The sequence below is a fragment of the Phytophthora sojae genome, assembly GCF_000149755.1.
Source record: "Phytophthora sojae unplaced genomic scaffold PHYSOscaffold_16, whole genome shotgun sequence".
Classification (NCBI taxonomy): Eukaryota; Oomycota; class Peronosporomycetes; order Peronosporales; family Peronosporaceae; genus Phytophthora; species Phytophthora sojae.
In genome coordinates, this window is record NW_009258130.1 from 173,927 (window position 1) to 193,908 (window position 19,982).

Sequence of the window (19,982 nt, forward strand, 5' to 3'; positions counted from 1 at the left end):
GACGCAATCTTGATGATTGGTGTTGTTTTTGAAGGGGTAAGATGAGTGATCAGGGTGGATTGATCATCATCTAAGACTTAACTTCAGTAAACATCGACAACTAATGTCGAAGTTTAAGCTGTGCGAGCTTACTGCATCTCCTCCAAGTGCTCCAGTCCCCTCTCGTCGATGAACTCCCGAACGCGGTTGGGGTGGAACCTCAGTCGCGGGTCGTTCTCCAGATACTCGTCTACTGCGAAGCGGAAGCTGGTCCACTTGGGGACGTGCAGCACCCCGTCGCTTGTGGTGTAGTAGTCGAGAGAAAAGGCCCCAGGTACTTGACCTGGTGGCGTATATGTAAGCACTGCTGGAAGCTGGCACTTTGACGTCTAAGTGTGTTACCAGGGGTCGGAAAAAATAATACAAAACCAATTATTACGCTATTGTTCCACTAAAATAATTGATTACTGGAGATCAGCGTATTACAATGATTATTATTGTGTTTTGTCAACCCCAATATATGTTGGTATTTTATTCATTCACAAATTCCAAGGTAAATGGAAAGCACAATACAATAATTACTGTATTGTTCCACTAAAATAATTGATTATCGAGATGAGTCGTATTGCAATGATTATTACGGAAGAAAGACATCTACAATACAATTTTATATTTTATTGTCCGACCCCTGTGTGTTACCCTAAACTATTCGTAGTTGAACGATTTCCCTTCCTGAGGTCGTGGTGAGGCGGCGGTTTGAGGGGATGCAATCGGGAGTTCCATTAGAGGGGTGACTTAGGGGGTTCCAGGGGATGTAGTGATGGAGATAGTCGGGGGTCGGAAATAGACTTACGTGGCTTTTGTATCGGAATCGCTCCGGGCGAGACTCGAGCCCTCATTGGAACACTTGATCTTCGTGGGCCTTACCCACAGGGGAACTAGGAGCCCCGGTGTAGTAGTCGAAGACGTCGCCCAGCTTGACTTTTAAATTTAAATTTATTGCGGTTTAGTCGGCTAACTAAACTCGATACTGCGCGCTGCTGCAGCCCCGCCTACGGATCGCATGTTGAAACAACACGCGCCCGCGGTAGTCGCCCATACATGACAGCACGGATCACACAGTCGCAGAGACTGCGTCACCAGTGCTGTCGAGGTCATATGCATTATATGCAGTAAAGTAAAGAGCTTGATACCAAACATGCCGTCGGTACCAAGTTGTTGATTTCGTTCGTCATGCCAGCGTTCGCCACGCTCACAAATCTGGTCTCTTCGTTCTTGGAGGCGGCGGGACAGTTGACTTTGAGTTCGTTGAGTCCATTGCTGGCGTCTCGTTTTGATTCCCAGGTTCACATCCCTCAAAAGCGCTTGGCAATGTCTTTGAGATCGTTCATTAGCGTCGATGGTGCAGCTGTACTCCTAGTATTCTCGGAGTGTAACCCAGGTACCCAAGAAAATCGACTTATGCAACACCTTGGCCTGCCCCATAGTGTAGGATGCTGCCTCTGACCATACTTTGCTTCCTTTCGTCATAGTTGGGTACCGTTGCCATCCTTTGGGGGCTTCGTAGACGGCCAGCTGAAGGCGATCCAACTGCTGTCGAACAGTAGTCCACCACGTGGGTTGTTGAGCATTCACATTATCATGACCATACCAGTCAAAGCAGGGATGACGTTGTTGACTGCCGGCTCGCTCCTCCTCTGATGGCGGGTCAATTATCCATTCGTCACTGCCGAGGGCCTGCTCCCAGTACGACTTCGTACTACTTGAAATGGAGGGTGCATTTCCGTTCAATGTGAAAACACCGATTAGAATCGTGCGTTCATTTATTTGGAAGACGTCTGCCATGGTGCAGCTACGACGCTGCACAACGAATGCCTCGGTACGCATTGCCAGCTGGCCTGCCGGTATTTTCACAGTCCAAACACAGTCGCTTGCTTCAAGTATCATGTGCCCTGGTGAGCCAAAGTACGTCACGACCCAATACACCAGTGAGGATTCCCCACTCTGACTTTCATAGCTGCGCTGAAAACTTTCCCACCATTCTTCAGAGCGAGGAAGGTAGATACCATCTATCCACCAAGTAGTGATTTCACGTGGTGGCGATAATCCCACCAGGCCCGGAAATTGATCGAAACAGATACTGCGCTCAAATGAAATGGCTGACCAACCGGGGGTCCACTGGGTAAGGCACGCATGATATAAACCAATCTGTGTGTGATAACACCTCACCGCCTCAATCAGCCCCACAGGTATCATGCATCGCGGAGATCCTCTTGGTCGATTCGGTTCGGCTTCATTTTCCAGGAGCTGGAGGAATCTGAGGTCTTTAGACAACGCGGCAGGATCCCCTAACCAGTCAAGCCATTGAGGGTTTAACCACATGCCATTGTCTGCTCGAATCATCGTCAGCCATAAAAAGTTGCTAGGTTCATTTCCGCACCAGGGTCCGCGCTGCTCGAGGCCACACGATGTTCCTATGTCGTGAGCTATAGCAGGTAGAAAAATCTCTTGATCCGGTACCCACTGCTGGGAGATTAGCGAGCGATGCAAAGTGGTTAGCTTGGCGATCAATTCGTGTTCACACTCCGGTTCAATGAGTCCAAAACGATGGTCTTGTGTGTCAACTTCGCTGCACGTGGCGCATCTAGCCGACCATCTACTATCAAAGCGATTCTTGACTGCATTGGTGTGTAGTACATTGGACCGAGCTCTCCAGTAAAATCTTCGTAGCGATTCTGACCATTTCCCGTTGTAAATCATCCCAATTTCTCCGTCTTGCACTGTTTGTCGGGCTACGTCTCTCTGCTGTTGGTTCTGTATTCAACGTCGGTGCTGATCTTCGTAACCGCGGCATTTGAGGTAGCGCAGCGTATTGCCAAAAATCAATGCCCCCTCTTCATCTACAAGCATGAAATTATCAAACGCTAGCCAAGCTGCATATGAAGCCATCATATCCATGTGATGGCTCCGCTCTGCAGCAAGATCCACGCACGCCAGTGAATTTCGCCGCTGCCGTAGCAATTCATCTGTTGTGAGCTCTTCTTCTTGGTGTGAGCGAACCCAGACGGCTATCATCGACCCATGAGCAGTCATGGCACTGCTCAGCGATTTTATCTCAATGCGATGCACATCTCGGTATTTAATATGGCCGAGCTGGCCCGATGTATGGGCTCGGGCCTTCTCAAAAATCTGGATAGCGCTTTTGTTGTCGCATATTTGAACTCCCGTATCGCCGTAGAGTACCAGTCCTCCTAAAAGCGCATGGATCTCGCATCGAGTTGAGGTGATATCGGGGCGGTGGATTCGTAGTTGGCCCGTGACACTGTTACCCCCTGGCGCTTGTAGCGCCCATCCACCTTGTACATTCGTTGTGTTCGCTTCAGCAACGCTGCCGTCACCAGCTTGAACAACTAGCGTCTGGTCACCCTCCTTCCACGCATATTGCACGCTTGCCGCACGTGCATTCCCCACGACAGTATCATCAACGGGTGGCAATCTGCAAGATCGTGTCATACACTGTGTATGGTGCCACAAACCACATTCACTGCACCATTGTTCGCCTCTGTGCCGCCCACAAGCTGTGCATGCCGTTGCAATCTCAATGGGAGTCCCATGGATCAATGTACTTTCATAGCGGAGCCGACTGCGCGCCGCTGCCTCCTGAAGCAGGCGCCTATCGTTGGCCCCTTGAATCCCGTCCACTTGTGTCGTGGTCCATAGAATTATTCGATCTTTCCTGTTGCGACGCCTAGGAAGATATCTTACGATAACAGGAACGCACACAGCTTCGAACTCGTTGACAACGGCTCTATGGGTCCGCTCATACCAGATATCGCTACCCCGTGGTCGCTCATACCACCAGTGGATTGGGATCACTGTTCCAAGCTGGTGACGGGCGACATCGCCAATTTCACGATAGCCCAGCTCGTAGTGGTCAACACGTGGCACTGCGTCTTGTGTATCCAGTTGTACTGCAATAATCCACTCACCAACGCCAATTCTCATTTGGTATGAGGCCACCCCAGGTGGCAAGCGCTGACAACCAACAGGTACGCGTAAGTCCAATGTGCCCTCGTGGACGAGATGGCATTTCCAATCTTCATAAAGCTGGTCTACACGTGCTTTTTTCGCTCCTACCCACTTTCCTTTTCGCTGCAGTTCCGCTCTTGTTAATAAACTTGTTCCATATACCCCACACAAATCACCCACAAAGATAAGTTTACAGTCCGAGTTCCAATTAACTGCAACTAGTACACCCCGGAGCTGCGGTGGTGTAATCTCAATAAGCGGTCGATCGTTAGCTCGGAGTGATCTCACTGCAGGTGGTTGAGCCCATTTGACAGCGAAACGGAGTGGTGGTTTGAGTGAGGCTGCAAATCGAATCAATTGTGCTTCCCAGGTTCGCACTTGGGCGGGAGGTTTGACTGGAAGCACGAAAGGATTGTCAGGAAGTCCCGCGTGGGTTTGATATGCTTCTAGCCGCTCAACCAGCAGATGATATACCGGTAACTCGGGTGAGTTTAGAATTCGAAGCGCTTCTTGCATTCGGTGCACATTCGCATCGAGTTCACAGCTTTCCAATCCTACTCCATTTTGTTGGTCATAAAACACTTGGCGCGGAGTCAAAAAGGGGAGCCGTAACACCGTCCGAGCCACTTGCCGGATGAATGTATCTACGAGACCGGCAGTAGAGATTGCACCTCCCAAAATCATTCTGTACCGCAAACGCGGTATCCACACCCTGTTGACAATGTAACGGAATTGCGCTGATGACAAATTCATGTGTTGGATTCGTTGCGCTTCTTGAGTGAGCTGTAGCCATGTAGGTGCAAGTGTGGCTTCCCACAGATTGCACCCGCCTTGAAACATACCAAGGTGCTTGAATCCTTCCGCCGGGGCTACAACTTGAACTGGATGAGGGACGCCAAGTCCATCGTTGAGTTGTACTGCCTCCAGATGTGAATTGTTGATACATCATGAAGGACTTCGCTCCACCGAAAACACCCCCTGGACCGAATTTTCCTGTAAACTTATTGTAACGGGGTTACACGAGAGTTACCCGAAGGGTTACGAAGTGGGTACACACTGTCTAAGCTAAATCAGTAGGAGAATCAGTACATCGCTTCAGAGCCACTGATTATGCATATGACTAGGGTTCACTATGCTAGATAGTGAACCGGATACATTTACACCGTAGGCGGCTTTGCCGCAATAAAGGGAAATACATTCAGTTTGAGATTCACACAGTTAAGAGTTAAGGGTTGACTCTTGGAGTCCGTAAGGTGTACGGACTCGTACGTTCTGGTATTAGAACGGGCTATCTTAAACTGAGACTCTGCGAGTCTGATAAGCTTCCTCTGACGCAAAGCTACGGCAGCCCCGCTGCACTTGGTAGCACTTGTAGTCAATCCGACACCTGAGTCTGTATAGACTGACCGATGGAGCAGTTCGCTCACTTGCCCCCGAACCAGCAGGATGCGCTTAAAAGGCTTATGTCCTTGCTGGACCCGGAGGGCGTGACGCAACTTGCGCAGCAAGGCCCCGACACGGTGAACGCGCGTCTCGAGGCATTTTCAAGCTACGAGAATGCTCTGCTAGAGCACCTCCAGCAGAGGATGGCGACGGCCGCGGCGCCCCAAGCGCCCGCTTTGTCATCCGACGCGGGGACAAGACCCAAGCCGCTCATGTTGAGCGTGAAGATCTTCGAAGGCAAGGAGGGTGAAAGTGATGCTTTGTACCCGTGAGGTTGAGATGGCTATGAGTTCAGCTCTACTCCGGACGGAGTCGCAGCGCGTGGCACTAGCTATCTCGAAGCTCGGTGGGCGAGTGAGAGAGTGGGCACTAACGTCCGGGACGTCGGTCGAGGTGGCCTTCCCGACGTGGGACCAGCTGAAACAGCAATTGTCCCGAGTGTTTGCCCCACCTAACGAGGCGTATCGCGTGCGCTCGCGCTTTCTGGCCACCAGGCAGAGCAAGAAGGAGGTGGTGGACTATGTCCAAGAGTTGAGAACTCTCATTGCTGGCATGTCTGCGGAACCAATGCCGAAAGCAGTCACCGTTACGGTGTTCATGGAGGGCCTTCGCACTGGCGTTGCCAGGACGGAGGTGTTCCGAACCCACCCGAGCTCTTTTGAAGAGGCTGTGAGCGTCGCATTGAATGCGGAACACAACTTTAAGTCGTCAAGACTTGGGTGGAATGCGTCTTACGCTAGCGCGCCGAGTGGTCCGGAACCCATGGACCTCAGTTATGCTGAAGACGAAGAAGCCGAGCTTCGTGCTGCTGAGCAGCGTCGCGGTATCCGCAGATGCTTCATCTGTCGTGACACCCGTCACCTTCGTGCTGGGTGTCCGCTGCGTCATCAGCGCCAGGCTTCGTCAAGCCGCTCTTCGAGTTCGAGCCAGGGCTCTGGTTTGTCTCAGGGAAACGAGAAGTCCCAGTAGGCGCGGGGCGGCCAACTGGGGAAGAACTAAGTTCTATTGAGCCTCGGCGAGGTGGAGGTCGACAGGACTTAGACCCGAAGAGAGCCGTACTCTCTAACACGGAACGTGTATGCAAGCCGGGCTTGCTAGTTGTCCAAGCTTGTGTGAAGGGCTTCACCAAGCCATGGACGATTTTGATCGATTCGGGAGCGTCGGGTAACTACGCCCGGCGTTCTACGATGGACGGAAGTCAGCTTTATTCTGAGGCGCTGGTAGCCTAGCGCGGGAGTGACATCGTCACTGTTAGTCTCGCGACGGGCACTCGTGTCACGGTGCCTAAGGTCCCTGTGGACCTGGGCGTGAAGTTTTTGGATTTTGATAGCGTGGAACGCTGTCTGGTCTTAGAACTCGATTCGAGATATGATCTCATCCTTGGTATGGCGTGGCTGGAACGCCATGAGCCTTGGATCGATTGGAGGTCGAAGACCCTTGGTGCTACGCACTTCTCTCCTGGCGGAGCATTGGCGAGTCATGAACCCACCTCTGCTAGGAAGCAGAAGCGCTTCTGGCGCGAGCACTGGACCGAGTCGGTCAATGTGCTGGACATCGGAGTCTCCGAGTTGGTGGACACTGAGTGTAGCGTTCCGAGCGTGGCTCGCGGACGGCAGGTGGAGCGGCACGAATTCCGCTGAGCGGGTGTGCGTCTGAGGGTGACGCCCTGCTGTATTCAAGAGAAGACAAGGTCGGCATGAAGCCGAGGAGCCATGGGCGCGGCCCGGATGTTGAAGGATGTGGAGCGGCACTAATTCCGCTGAGCGGGCGTGCGTCTGAGGGCGACGCCCTGCTGTGTGCCGATGAAGGCGCGGTCGACAGGAAGTCGAGTGAAGATGGGCGTTGCCCGGATCAAGGATGTGGAGCGGCACTAATTCCGCTGAGCGGGCGTGCGTCTGAGGGCGACGCCCTGCTGTGTGCCGATGAAGGCGCGGTCGACAGGAAGTCGAGTGAAGATGGGCGTTGCCCGGATCAAGGATGTGGAGCGGCACTAATTCCGCTGAGCGGGCGTGCGTCTGAGGGCGACGCCCTGCTGTGTGCCGATGAAGGCGCGGTCGACAGGAAGTCGAGTGAAGATGGGCGTTGCCCGGATCAAGGATGTGGAGCGGCACTAATTCCGCTGAGCGGGCGTGCGTCTGAGGGCGACGCCCTGCTGCGTGCTAGCCACAGCGCGGTCGGCACGATGCCGAAGAACAAGGGGCTTTGCCCGGATGAAGGTCGTGGAGTGGCACATAATCCACTGAGTGGAGGCTGCGGATCGTGCAGCTCTTCGCTGAGTGTCGGTAAAGACACTGGGGCTCCCCTGGAGCTGAACGAGGTGGTGACACCTGGCGTCAAGACGCACGCGAAATCACGGGGCTCTTCAGGGCGGACGGTGTCCATAAAGAGGAGGCAGCACCGCAAAGCACTGGCTGCGAGACGCAAGGCGTCTGAGATCTCACGAGTCGAGAAGGGCGTGTCGAGCGATGAGGCTCCACGCGAGAGCGAGCAGCTCTATACACTCGTGAATGGAGAGACGGGCGACGTCGACGGAGGTATCAACCTCGACGACTTGCCCTCCCTGTCTGCTCTCCTGGAGCTGGACGAGATGTCCTTGGCCGAGTTCGGCGAAGCCTTGAAGGCTGGAGACTTGGCTGAGGTAGTGGTCATACGACCCGAAGAAGAGTTGAACTCGTCCTCGCTTCTGGATGAAGCTGTCCTGGAAGACACCAAGACGGCGCTGAATGCGCGGAGCGGATCGGCGATCCTGAAGGACCCGTCGGATCCCTTGCATCAAGTGGTAAATGATTACCAGGACGTGGATTCGAAGGAGCCGCCCTCGGGGCTACCTCCGGATCGAGGTGTTCGACACGAAATCGATCTCGTTCCGGGAACGAAGTACTGCGTGACGAGGCTGTGGCCCTTGCCGAAGGAGCCGTGTGACGTCATTGACGCGTTCTTCCGTGCGAAGCACGAGGCGGGCATGGTGCGTGAGAGTAAGTCTCCACACTCTACGCCGACATTCTGTGTCAGAAAGCCGAATGGCAAGTGGCGTATCGTGCATGCTTTCAACAAGCTGACTGCCGCTACCATTCCGGCGCAGACGCCGATTCCTCGGAAGGATGTTCTTCAGAACAACATGACAGGATGTACGATGTACAGTGCGCTCGACTTGGTCGATGGATATTACCAATTGCTCATGAGGACGAGCGACATTCCTGTCACTGCGGTGAGTACTCCGAGCGGCATGCTCTGGGAGTGGTTGGTGATACCCCAAGGGCTTTCGAACGCGCCAGCGACGTTTATTCGTCTTGTGACGCAGCTCTTCAGGCCCCATCGGGCGTACGCGCAAACGTACTTCGATAACATCTTTGTCCACAGTCGTGCGGAGCACGAAAAGACTGATATGGAGAACCATGTGGAGCACCTGCGTGCTGTGCTCGAATGCATGCGTCAATACAAGTTGTACGCCAACATTGACAAATGCATCTTCGGAGCGGAAGACATCCTTTTCTTAGGGTGCTTCATCGGGAAGCGTGGCCTGAGGGCCGACCCGGTCAAGGTCAAGGCCATTGTTGACTGGCCGGTTCCCAAGAACCAGAAGGATCTTCGCAAGTGGCTTGGCTTGGCCAATTACTTGCACAAGTACAGCGATAACTACGCTGAGATGGCTCGGCCACTCTCCAACCTCCTAAAGAAGGATGCGGAGTGGTGTTGAAACACCGAGCATCAAGATGCGTTCGCGGTCATTAAGGACAGTCTCCTTCATGCGCCTATTCTGGCTCTGCCAGACCACGCTCGTCCGTTTAGTGTCGTCTGTGACGCCTCGAACTTTGCCATCGGCTGTGCACTGCTGCAAGCAGACGCCGAGGGACGCGAGCGCGTGGTGGCGTTCGAATTTCGCCAGCAGAAGGCTGCGGAGAAGAACTATCCTGTCCATGACAAAGAGCTACTTGCGATGAAGTATGCGCTCGTCAAGTTCAGGGTGCACCTGTTGGGCTCTCAGCCGTTCGTGATTTACACGGATCATGCATCGTTACGCACTGCGACTCAGTCGCCTCACCTCTCGCAAAGGATGGCCCATTGGCTGTCCTTCTTCGCGGAGTACAACTTCGAGGTGAAGTACAAGCCTGGCAGGCAGAATGTCCTTGCGGACGCGCTGTCGCGCAGGCCGGATTATGAGCTGGCTCATGTAACGACCGTGACTTCGTCATTTTTTCGGATTTGATCCGAACGGCTTATGCCAAGGACGACACCTGTGTCGCATTGCTGAAGGCTCTGGGGAGCTAGGAGTTTCAAGACTCGGACATAGAATTGTCAGCGCGGCTGCGCGCGCGGCTACACCGCTATTCCCTCGATGGTGGCCTGTTGTTCTACAACACTGACCCCGAGGATACGCCCCGCGTGGTCATCCCTCATGATGAGGATCTGAAGTATCGCATCCTCTATGAGGCACACGACACGTCGCTGGCAGGCCATCTTGGCCGTGAGAAGACCTACAGCTCGGTGAGCACCCACTACTGGTGGCCGAAGATGTACAAGTGGACGAGCACTTATGTGCGCACGTGCGAGACGTGTCAGCGCGTGAAGTCGTCACCTCATACTGCAGCGCCGTTGGCGAGCTTGCCTGTCCTTTCGGGCTGTTGACAATCCATGAGTATGGACTTTGTGTTTGGCCTGCCGGCGGACGCGGCGGGCAACACTGGAGTCGTGGTCTTCGTGGACCGACTGAGCAAGATGGCTCACATTGCGGCTGTGCCGGATACCATCGATGGTAAAGGTACAGCAACGCTGTTCTTGGACCGAGTGTTTCGACAACACGGACTCCCTGAGTCGATTGTCTCGGACCGAGACCCCGCTTCACGGGCAACTTCTGGAGCGCGGTCTTTGCGGTGCTTGGCACCAAGCTGGACATGTCCACGGCGGACCATCCGCAGACCGATGGTCAGACACAGCACGTGAATCGCGTCGTCGAGGACGTGCTCCGCAGCATTTGCGCCGAGACGCCGAAGCGCTGGAGCGCCATGCTGCCACTCGTTGAGTTTGCGTTGAACAACGCCGTGCACGCCTCGACAGGCTACACGCTGTTCTACGTGAACAGCTTATCTCATCCCCGCGTCTCGCTGACGCCGCCACGTGGTGGCCTCGGGCTTGGTGGGGGAGGAGAAGCCGATTTAGCTGATCGGTTAGCCGATGTCAGCCCGACTACTGTTCGTAAACAGGTTGACGCTTTCTTGTCGACGCGTCCGAGTGTCTTACGACATGTGCGTGACGCAATGGCTGAGAGCCAAGACAAGCAAAAGGAACATGCAGATGCCAGGGGCAGAGGCAATGTTGCAAGTTATGAGGTCGGGGACCTGGTGCTGCTTAATGTAAGAACCTACCTACACATGCAGTGTCTGCCGTCTTCAAGACGAAGTTGCGCCCGCGCTTCATCGGACCTTTCAAGGTTGTGGCCAAGAAGGGCCTTGCGTACACACTCAATCTTCCGAAGAAGATGCGGACGCACCCCGTCTTCTACGTGGGCTTGCTCAAGCCGTACCAAAACCCGATGCAGGTGCAGATGGAGGCACCGAGGGTGACGAGGTCACAGGCGCGGAGGTCGCGGTCGTCGAGGACGCAGTCGCAGGCGTCGAGGACGCGACCATCCACGCAGGCACCGCAGGCACAGGCGGAAGAATCGGCGCCGGAGGTGCCGCGGGCACAGCGAGAGCCGCAGGCGCAGGAGGCGCGGCAGTCGGAGCCTGCATGCGGGCCAGGAGGTGGAGCTGACCCAGAAGCACAGCCTGCTGACGCTGTAGCTCCCCGAGCTCCCGGCCACGTTGCTCATCGCGATCGCGATAGTATCGCACCTAGTCCTCCAGGGCCCCAAGGCGGTCCCAGACCGCTCGAGGCACCTCGATCCATCGCGTCCGCTCGGCGAGCTCGTCGAGTTCGGTGGCAGTCCGGCCCAGACGCGCATCAACGTCATGGATATGATAGAAGGCGACCCGCCTGCTGCCACACCTCCAAGAGCTCACTTTGAGTCGCAAAGGGCCCCACAGCGGCCTCCACCGGCCCTGCTCGATGAGCATGGGAATCTACATTACCATGTGGTGCGCCTCCTGGCGAAGCGGCGGTGCCAGGGTCAAAACCAGCATCTGGTGAAATGGCGAGGGTACCCTCACTCCGAGAACTCATGGGAGTTTGAGGTGCCCCTCCGCCAAGACTGCCCAGACGTCGTGGACGCTTTTGATCAGCTTAATCACCAGCGCCCCGAGGGCTCAAGGCCGCCGCGCCGGCCGTCCCGCGCTTACCGGTAATAAGCTGGGGAGCTGCTGGGTCAGCCACATTGCTCCGAGGCTGACCCTGAGCCACAGCGCTCACTCTCTCGCGGAAAGGAGCGGCGAAGGAGCGAAGCGCGCAGCGCTAAACTGGGTCTGCGGCTCAGCGAGTGCCGAGAGGCTGTGCTTGGCTCGGACCTTCGCGAAATCGAAGCGGAGCTTGCGTTCAATGCGAACATCCACTTCACTGAAGCTGTCTCGGAGAGCGTCCATGGAGCTGATCTTTCGGCTGTGCTCGGCCCAAGACTCGAACTGAGCTTCGTACTCAATTGAGTCTTCCCCCGGGCTAAGTACCACCGGGTACGTCCGCATGGCGGGCACGGACTTCTGCTGGGCTTGCGGCCGCAGCCTCTCGCGATACTCCACGACAGTCGTAGACTGTGGAGTGAGGAGCCGCTCTCGCAGAGACGTACGCAGTGCGAGCTCCCCCGGAGTACGGGCCGCGGGCCCAATGGTGTGTAGCGCGAGAGACTGCTGGAACGCCTGGCGACAAGCCTCCGCGGGGTCGCGAGGCCGGAAGCCGTAGTCGGCAGTGGTGGGGTTCAGCAGAGGCCACAGCTCGGGGCGCTGGGAGCGCGTGGGAGCCATCTGCGCCGCAACCTGCTCGGACTGAGTTTCGTCCAAAGGGTTGGAGATGACGGAGCCCAGGGGCACGCCCTCACCACGAGGTGGCGAATACCGTGGCTCAGGGAGCGCGCGCAGCTCGTAGAGGCCGGAAGAGCGTTCAGGGAACGGGTTCGGAGTTCGCAGCGGTGGTCGCGGCTCCTCCCTCGACGGCGCAGCGCGCGCTGCAGGTGGACGGCTCGGCGAGCGCACAGGAGACGTGTGCGCGGGGCGCCCTTGATCGCGACGGCTCGGAGAGCCTACTGGGGCCGGTGAGCCTTCTTCACGGCGTGCCGACGGTGTGGGCGAAGCGTCGCCGCGGCTCGGGGAGCGCCGCGTGAGTGGGGACGCATCTCCTCGGTTCGGAGAACCCTCCATGGACTCGTCCACCTCGCCCTCTTCACCAAAGAGTTCCTTAGGATCCATGATCTGACGGGTTGGTGCTCGAGGAGAGCTGGGGCTTGCACGCTGCGAGCTACGCTTCAGGCGTTGCCGCGAAGTACTCGGATACCGAGAGCCTGGAAGTCGTCGAGGGTGAGCGCGCGGGCGCTGGTGTTCGCGGAGGTGCGGAGGCACACAGTGCAGCAGCACGAGAGGAGCGAGGCTCCGAGGCGGATCTCGCGAGAGGCTGTCTGCGGTCGAAAGACCAAAAGGCTTTATGACTTGAAGTCATGTGAGGGCGCGTTGCGCCGAGAAGTTCTCAGAGAAGTCCACGCGATGTGGATTGACTCGTTCGAGAAGGAGGCTTGACGGAACAAGACCCGGTGGTTGACCGTTAAGCGTGAACACCCGTGTCCACGGTTTGGTGGGGGAGGGTGTAACGGGGTTACACGAGAGTTACCCGAAGGGTTACGAAGTGGGTACACACTGTCTAAGCTAAATCAGTAGGAGAATCAGTACATCGCTTCAGAGCCACTGATTATGCATATGACTAGGGTTCACTATGCTAGATAGTGAACCGGATACATTTACACCGTAGGCGGCTTTGCCGCAATAAAGGGAAATACATTCAGTTTGAGATTCACACAGTTAAGAGTTAAGGGTTGACTCTTGGAGTCCGTAAGGTGTACGGACTCGTACGTTCTGGTATTAGAACGGGCTATCTTAAACTGAGACTCTGCGAGTCTGATAAGCTTCCTCTGACGCAAAGCTACGGCAGCCCCGCTGCACTTATTAGTTACATCCGAGCTGATATGCCTCGCTCGCTCGTCGTAACATCCAACTGGTCGTCGACGAAGAGCGTGCTGCTAATCTAGGTTTCCTCGCCGTGTTGGTGATGCCGGATTTTGACTGGGTCCGGACAGCAGGCAAGTTGCCTTTGAAGGCAGTCCATATAGCAGGCTATGTGAACTCGCGTGCTCCAGTAGAGATCCATCCAAAAGCCGTCCTTGCATCGACGTGAGCAGGGCCAAGAAGATCAACCATGAGTTTTCTGGGAATCTCTGGCACACCAATTCCCCGACAGATAAGATCATGCACCATTTTGGAATTCGGTCAAAGCACTTCAGGCAGTCTTTGGATTCCATTATCAAGCGCTCACGAAGATCTTGAGCACGTTCCGTCAGTAAAGTAACAAGTAGAGCTGCATCGACGACGGTTCTATCCGATTGAAATTCGTGTTGCATTTGGCTGATCGGAATACCAGGCTCAACGTAGCGTTTCACAACAAGAAATAAGCGGCTAGACAACGCCGATTGCACGGTAATGGGCCTCCAAGGTGGTAGTCCTTTGGAGTTATCGAGCGTCGGGTCGATGTTAGCGCACTTAGGAAGAAAAATCATTTGCTTTCGCCGTAGGATAGGTGGAGCTCTGCCCAAACGGAGGATCAGCTCAATTTCTCGCCTCTCGCGACTTCGGACTATGTCAGGTGCAGCAATCCACATCTCCTGTGAAATACCTCCATAACCGGGCGCTAGATGTTGCTTCAGCTGACGATAGACCTCCGCTTGCATTTCAGGCGTGTAGACATAGTTGTTCCACGCCCTGCTTTCATCTTGCCAATATGATGCAAAACAGCCACCCTCAATGATATCCGGAACAATCCATTCACGAGCGAAATCGGGTAGGTCCTCCACATCGTCCATTGACAATGTTTCCAGATACCGTGGGGACTCTGTTTTTTCGTTCGCAGGGATCCAGTTATCCAGGAGAGTAGTTAGTTCCCTCTGCACCTCACTCCGGTCCTCAGCGTATCGGGTTTCCCCAGTGTCCGTGACTATCGCACTTCGTATTGCTACGGGCGGAGAGCCTCGACCTAGGGTGCTGTTCAAAAAAACAATTTATACCTCCGCCGGAAAACCAGTCCTGTCGTTGCTTCTTTAGCTGAGCTCTGATTTGAGTTGATCTCCAGTTTCTTCGGATCCGCATGACTCGTTTCCAGCACTTAACTACACTCGAGACCCACATTTGCCACTCCGCTAATGTTGCTGTCGGAACCACTGGCATCCGCTGTAGTTCTTCATGCAAATGAGGGTGCGCGCACGAGCGCGCACCCTGCCACGAGATGGCCTGGCTGGATTACCCACTTTGGCCAAATAATTGCATTCGCAGCGATTAAGAGGTCATCGACGCCGACATCATCCAAAACAGACAGCTGGGTCAGCTTTCGTAATTGTGCCGTGCGCCGATTACTGTATTTGATGCAAACAGAGCGCGCAAGTAGTCGCCGGGACTGATTTGTTTCCCCCCATAATTCTTTTGCGCTCGAATGCAGGCAGTTGTGCATATTCTCAATAGCCCGCTCCAACCAATCTAGTATCTCGTCGTCCGTGCTGCTTTCGGCATCGATGTCGTCGATCAGAGAGAGTTTCTTCTCAGCAAATAAAGCTGCTGTCACATCCTTAAATTCCATCATCTCTTCACTAGTTTTTGTCCTGGTGTTGATTACAGCGATAGGGATGACACCACGTATCGTCGATAGCACTCGTGCACCGCGTTCCCAGCGAAGCACCGCGAACGGTGTTCTAACATGGTCATTGCTCCTAATATTATCAAGCCATATTCCACTACTTGTCACTGCAGTTTCATGTTCCCTGGAGATGTATATATCATCAAGTGCTGTTTTTACGTTCCCTCGAGCATACGAAAACCTGCTCATAGTGGCATGACGCGCTCGGAAGGTGGAGACTAACCCATTTGAACGAGTCCATTCGGAGAATTTCTTGCTCATTGCTTTCGCGCTGTTTGACCGATCTCCATCACCTTGCCGATCCATCGATTCGTCGGGATAAGTATTGAAGTCGCCGGCAACAATGACTACTGCACTTTCCACTCGAGCTCCCAGCACTTGCTGTTGGACCCAGTTCCACTCTGCCTCCGTTGCAGCCTCGTGACGTGATGAATATAGGTTCCAACTATCCATACACTTCGTGCTCGAGCTAATCTGAGCTTAACGCACATAGAGCGTCGACTAGATGAGTAGCAGATGCTATGTTTCACTAATCTATTCTCCCATCGCTCACGAATAAAGGCCATGGCGATGTGCTTGGTGCCAATGAGTAATATCCCGGCTACTTTAGCTGTCTGGTCGTGGGTGTTGAGCCAAATCTGCTCAACCCGTTGGCTGGTAAGATCCGGATCACTGACAACAACAACATCCTGATTGTTTGCCACCATCCACGCAGCCAGCTCTTCATTCATCTTGCGGCGTAAGTTCCGATTTATATTGGTAGTGCAGACACGTATCGCCTTCTCATCGCTCCGAAAAGCGTTGTCATCATCACCCATGTAGTCGCCAGAGTAGTGTTCCCTCTGCAATATGCTGCGTAGGACAGTGCTTCGTGCTGGTTCACCTGTATTTGCCCATGGCAACCGCACCGGCTGCCATTTCCGACGGTGCCTGCCTCCCCGCTGATGACGCGCTGTTGTATGCAGGCCGGCCGCTTGTTGGTCTGCAATTACCGACGCATCGGTATCGCTCTCTATACTGGTTTCCGAGGTATACACGTCCTCGCCGCCGACTTCTCCTGTAGGCATTATTCCCGTTACGCAGGTCACATCTTGGCGTGACCGGGCTGAATTCACCGTAGCAGCACCAATCATTTGCACAACCAGCACGAGCAGCAGCAACTTCATCCACAACCGAATTCCAGTATACGTCCTAAGGGAGACCAAGCCTACTGGCGCGCTGGGCCTCCCGATCCAAAATTCTGCAAGCGTTCTCCGAGTGAAGTCATTTGTTGGTCCATTCTGTCCCTCAGTGCCGCCACGGCCGCCTTCCAGCCGGATGTAAACTGCTTCAGGACGTGGTCGGTTCGCTGCTGTTGCTGATCCAGTTTGTCCAGACGGTGCTCAATGTGCTCAGTCCGTACGTTCACTAACTCCGCCAGCTTGGTGTCAATATACTGCTGCACGCTGAGTTGCTCGTATGTAGCTATAGCATGATCACTCGGGCGGGATTCCTGTTGCGCGACCGGCTGGACCCCCCTTTGCAATAGCTGATTGGATCGTTTGTTGGTTAGCAGTGGACATTCAAACTTCAAGTGACCGGGTTTTTCACATTCGTGGCACTTCCGCGACCGCTTCTCCTCCCACTGTCGAAGTGACAAAGCAATAGTCTTGAACTTGAACTGCGTCGTGCCCTCGGGGCCAAATTTATTCAGTATAGCTTTCATCTGCTCCTCCGATGCACACACGCCGATTCCAAAAAGTGGCTGACTGCCTCTGAACTCAACGCGGACATTGCCAAGTCCAGTGTCCTCAAAAACACCTTCAATGTGTTTCGGTCGCATTTCGATTCGGACACCAAAGATCCCAATCTTGTACTCCTGCTTAACACTGCGTTGTTGGCCAGGACGATACATGACCCCTAGGTCAGGATCCCATTCTGCGTACATGATAGGTTTGAGCAGTAGTGTACTTGTCGGGTTGCCATGCTGATACGATCCATCTGCCTGCGAGCCAAGGAAGGCTCTGTATACTGCATTCGCAGTGTCTTCACTCGGGAAAAACAGTCGAAATGCGTATGCTATCTCTGGTGTAGTGTACGCAGCAAGCTGCAGGCACTCGCGCGCACAACGTCTTCCATCCTGTCGTACACCGTTCTTGTCAGCAAAGAATCCGTGCGATTCCACCAAAACATCACGCGCCCCCCCACTGCCGCAGTGCTGCGAGTAGTTGTCCGAACGAAACGCGGTTACACTTGACATACTCCAGTTCATTCAGCGTAAGGTTCATATTTTTCCGTCCGGTGAACAGCGGCTGCATCCAAATCTGCACCCCCTTGACCTCTAAAAATCCTGGTTTCAGCATCAACCACAGCGCGCGGTCCAACTTGACCGGGATCCCTGTCAGACTGGTGACGTGCTTCCTGATCCTTCCTGCCCCTTTCTTCACGCTTTCGACTTCGCTGAGTTTGTTGTCCTCGAAAAGCACTCCGTTAGCGCGGCAGGGTTCCAGAATGTCACGCTGAAAGTGTTTGCTATACATTCTGCAGTCGTCAACGTAAACGTAGCCTCCGGACATGGAGAAAGATATCACCGTGTTGGTTGTCTGGAATTCGCTCTGTAGTGCGCCCCACTCACCTTCAGACATATCTCCAATGAGCTCCTCTTCTTCGCATCCCGCCGCCTCAGCGTCTTGATCGGTGCGCGCTCGCTGTCGTTTCGTCCGGCTTCCGGCTTGGTTCTCATTCATTTGCCGTCCAGTCGCTTGACCGTCTTCACCCATGTCAATGTCAGCACCCGCGGGCGCTGATCCATGCCAACTCGAGCTCTCCGATGCCATTCCGCACACGCACAATGGTTGCGGCGTCTCCGTATACAATCTTCAATATATTCCGCCCCTTCGTCTCCTTCTCTCTCTCCTTGGTCGACTTGTAGCCAGACCGCCTTCGGACCCCCCCCCCCACTTTTGCTTCACAGGTCTTATTCGGGAGTCCCCGCCCAGCTTAACTTTGGCATGGCGGTACTGGATCGGCAGTCGGTGTTCCCGCTTGCGGGCGTCTTCGTCCTTCCACCTCGAGGCGATTTCGCCGATTTTCGTGTCGTAGAGGTCTCGGATGAACTCCAGCAAGCTCGAGTCTTCGTCGTCCTCGTCGTGGACGGGCTCGCTTGTTGGGCCGAGGCAGAAGCTGCAGTAGCAGCAGATCACGCCGTCGGCTCTTCCGGTGACGTGGACGAAATCGGATCGGCGGTCGACATTCCACGTAACCACGAGCTCACTCCGGCCTCCTCCATCGCCGTGATGCGGGACATTTTGGTCTCCGACTGAGCTGAGCTGAAGCTTCCGGAAATGACACATTAACAAAATATCGAACCGTTCGATTCGAACGACATCGATTTTATGTAAGTTTTTTTACTGGGGGGGCAGCTTTAGCTGGCTGAACAGCCTAACCAATTTCATTTCAGCGGCCGGGAGCCCCCCCCTCCCAAAAAAAAAAATTAATTGGCAAATGTCGCCTGAGTCCATAGTCCACAGATTATGGCTACCGTAACATCACAAAGTTTGTACATTTCGTGGCTGGTTGTTTCCAGAATGTCGACTGTATCCGTAGTGTGTACCAAACACTGCAAAGCCCCCGGCCGAGCGCGCCATTAACTTCATTCGTGTATTTTGCACGGCAACTTCGCCATTTTTTGCCAGGAAGGCGCTACACTAGGGTTTGAAAACTTGCCACCAATTTTCATGCTACAATTTCTTGCCTACCTCACGTTTGCACACAAAGGAAGTCTACACTGTCCTCCCAGACCAAAGCTTCGCCTCTAGTAGGGATTCGTTATGTATCCGTTGTTGATTATTATCATCGTCCATGGGCCCAACATGCAGATACATGGATGTAGGCATAGCAAGTTCGGTAGAGTGATCAAGCAAGACAAAAGAGAAACTGATGAAAAAAACGAATTTTGCTTGAGATTTGTTTTGCAGCTTGTAGAATACGCAAATGCCCACCTTTGTTCGTCAGTGCTATTGTGCAGCTTGAGAGTCCAGTGTGGCATCGGGACTTTTTAGAAGCGTATCCGTTAAGTGTCAGGGGCCTATCGCCGATAGCAGCGCTAACGTTGCTTCCTATCCCAGTAATATAGTTCCGTATTGCCTGTCAAATCCATCCATACTGTAAGTATCCTATTTTCCCCAATATGAGAACCAACATCGGTAGAGCAAAGTTGCGTCGAGTTCCGGGTGACGGGAGTTCGTCAGTTGAAGGCAATAGCAAGGAGGGACAAGATGAGTCCCCAAACGGTTGAGCAAGGCAAGTTGATGGAGGCCTGTATCGACAGTTTTCTATTAATCCTTGAACAACCAGGACAAGTACGGGTAAGCAGCATGCAGCTACCAAGAGAATCGCCATTAGTGGTGATGATGAAATCTTCTTTAGGATTTTAATGGCTATCATAGTAGTCCTAATAAAATCCCTTCTACACTCCTATTTCCCCTAATATGAACTCCATCCAATCCGAAGATCAGTCCTACCACTTTTGGATAGCTCAGCGGAAGCTAATTTTAATGAGAGTGGTTGGTGCACCCGTCTACTGGCGTCATCTTTTGAACGGCGCCGTTGGAGGTCATGATTATAAGCATGGAAACGTACATGATCGGAAAACATGATTTGTCCAGGATTGGTAAGAAACATTTCTTACCTAGTGAGGGAGAAACAGCGCGACCAATTTAGCACTTGCGACGCTCGCG

General features: G+C 54.1%; 4 protein-coding genes across 4 annotated transcripts; all 4 read right to left on the reverse strand.

The window, feature by feature from the left end:
• Positions 1-128: 128 nt before the first annotated feature.
• PHYSODRAFT_342269 (hypothetical protein) lies at positions 129-1,824 on the reverse strand (the record flags this gene model as incomplete). Its single annotated transcript, XM_009540666.1, has 2 exons — positions 129-279; positions 1,520-1,824. 2 exons carry the CDS (start codon positions 1,822-1,824, stop codon positions 129-131), a joined length of 456 nt encoding a protein of 151 aa, XP_009538961.1.
• Positions 1,825-1,949: 125 nt separating this feature from the next.
• PHYSODRAFT_307718 (hypothetical protein) lies at positions 1,950-4,692 on the reverse strand (the record flags this gene model as incomplete). The annotated part of the gene is made up of 3 exons (XM_009540667.1): positions 1,950-2,048; positions 2,209-2,793; positions 3,223-4,692. The coding sequence occupies 3 exons, from the start codon at positions 4,690-4,692 to the stop codon at positions 1,950-1,952; spliced, it is 2,154 nt and encodes a 717-aa protein (XP_009538962.1).
• Positions 4,693-13,951: 9,259 nt separating this feature from the next.
• Positions 13,952-14,308, reverse strand: PHYSODRAFT_459324 (hypothetical protein; the record flags this gene model as incomplete). Its single annotated transcript, XM_009540668.1, has 1 exon — positions 13,952-14,308. A coding segment is annotated over one exon (357 nt), but the record flags the coding sequence as incomplete, so codon positions are not given.
• A 3,127-nt stretch (positions 14,309-17,435) lies between these two features.
• Positions 17,436-18,080, reverse strand: PHYSODRAFT_307719 (hypothetical protein; the record flags this gene model as incomplete). The annotated part of the gene is made up of 1 exon (XM_009540669.1): positions 17,436-18,080. One exon carries the CDS (start codon positions 18,078-18,080, stop codon positions 17,436-17,438), a length of 645 nt encoding a protein of 214 aa, XP_009538964.1.
• Between the last annotated feature and the right edge of the window lie 1,902 nt (positions 18,081-19,982).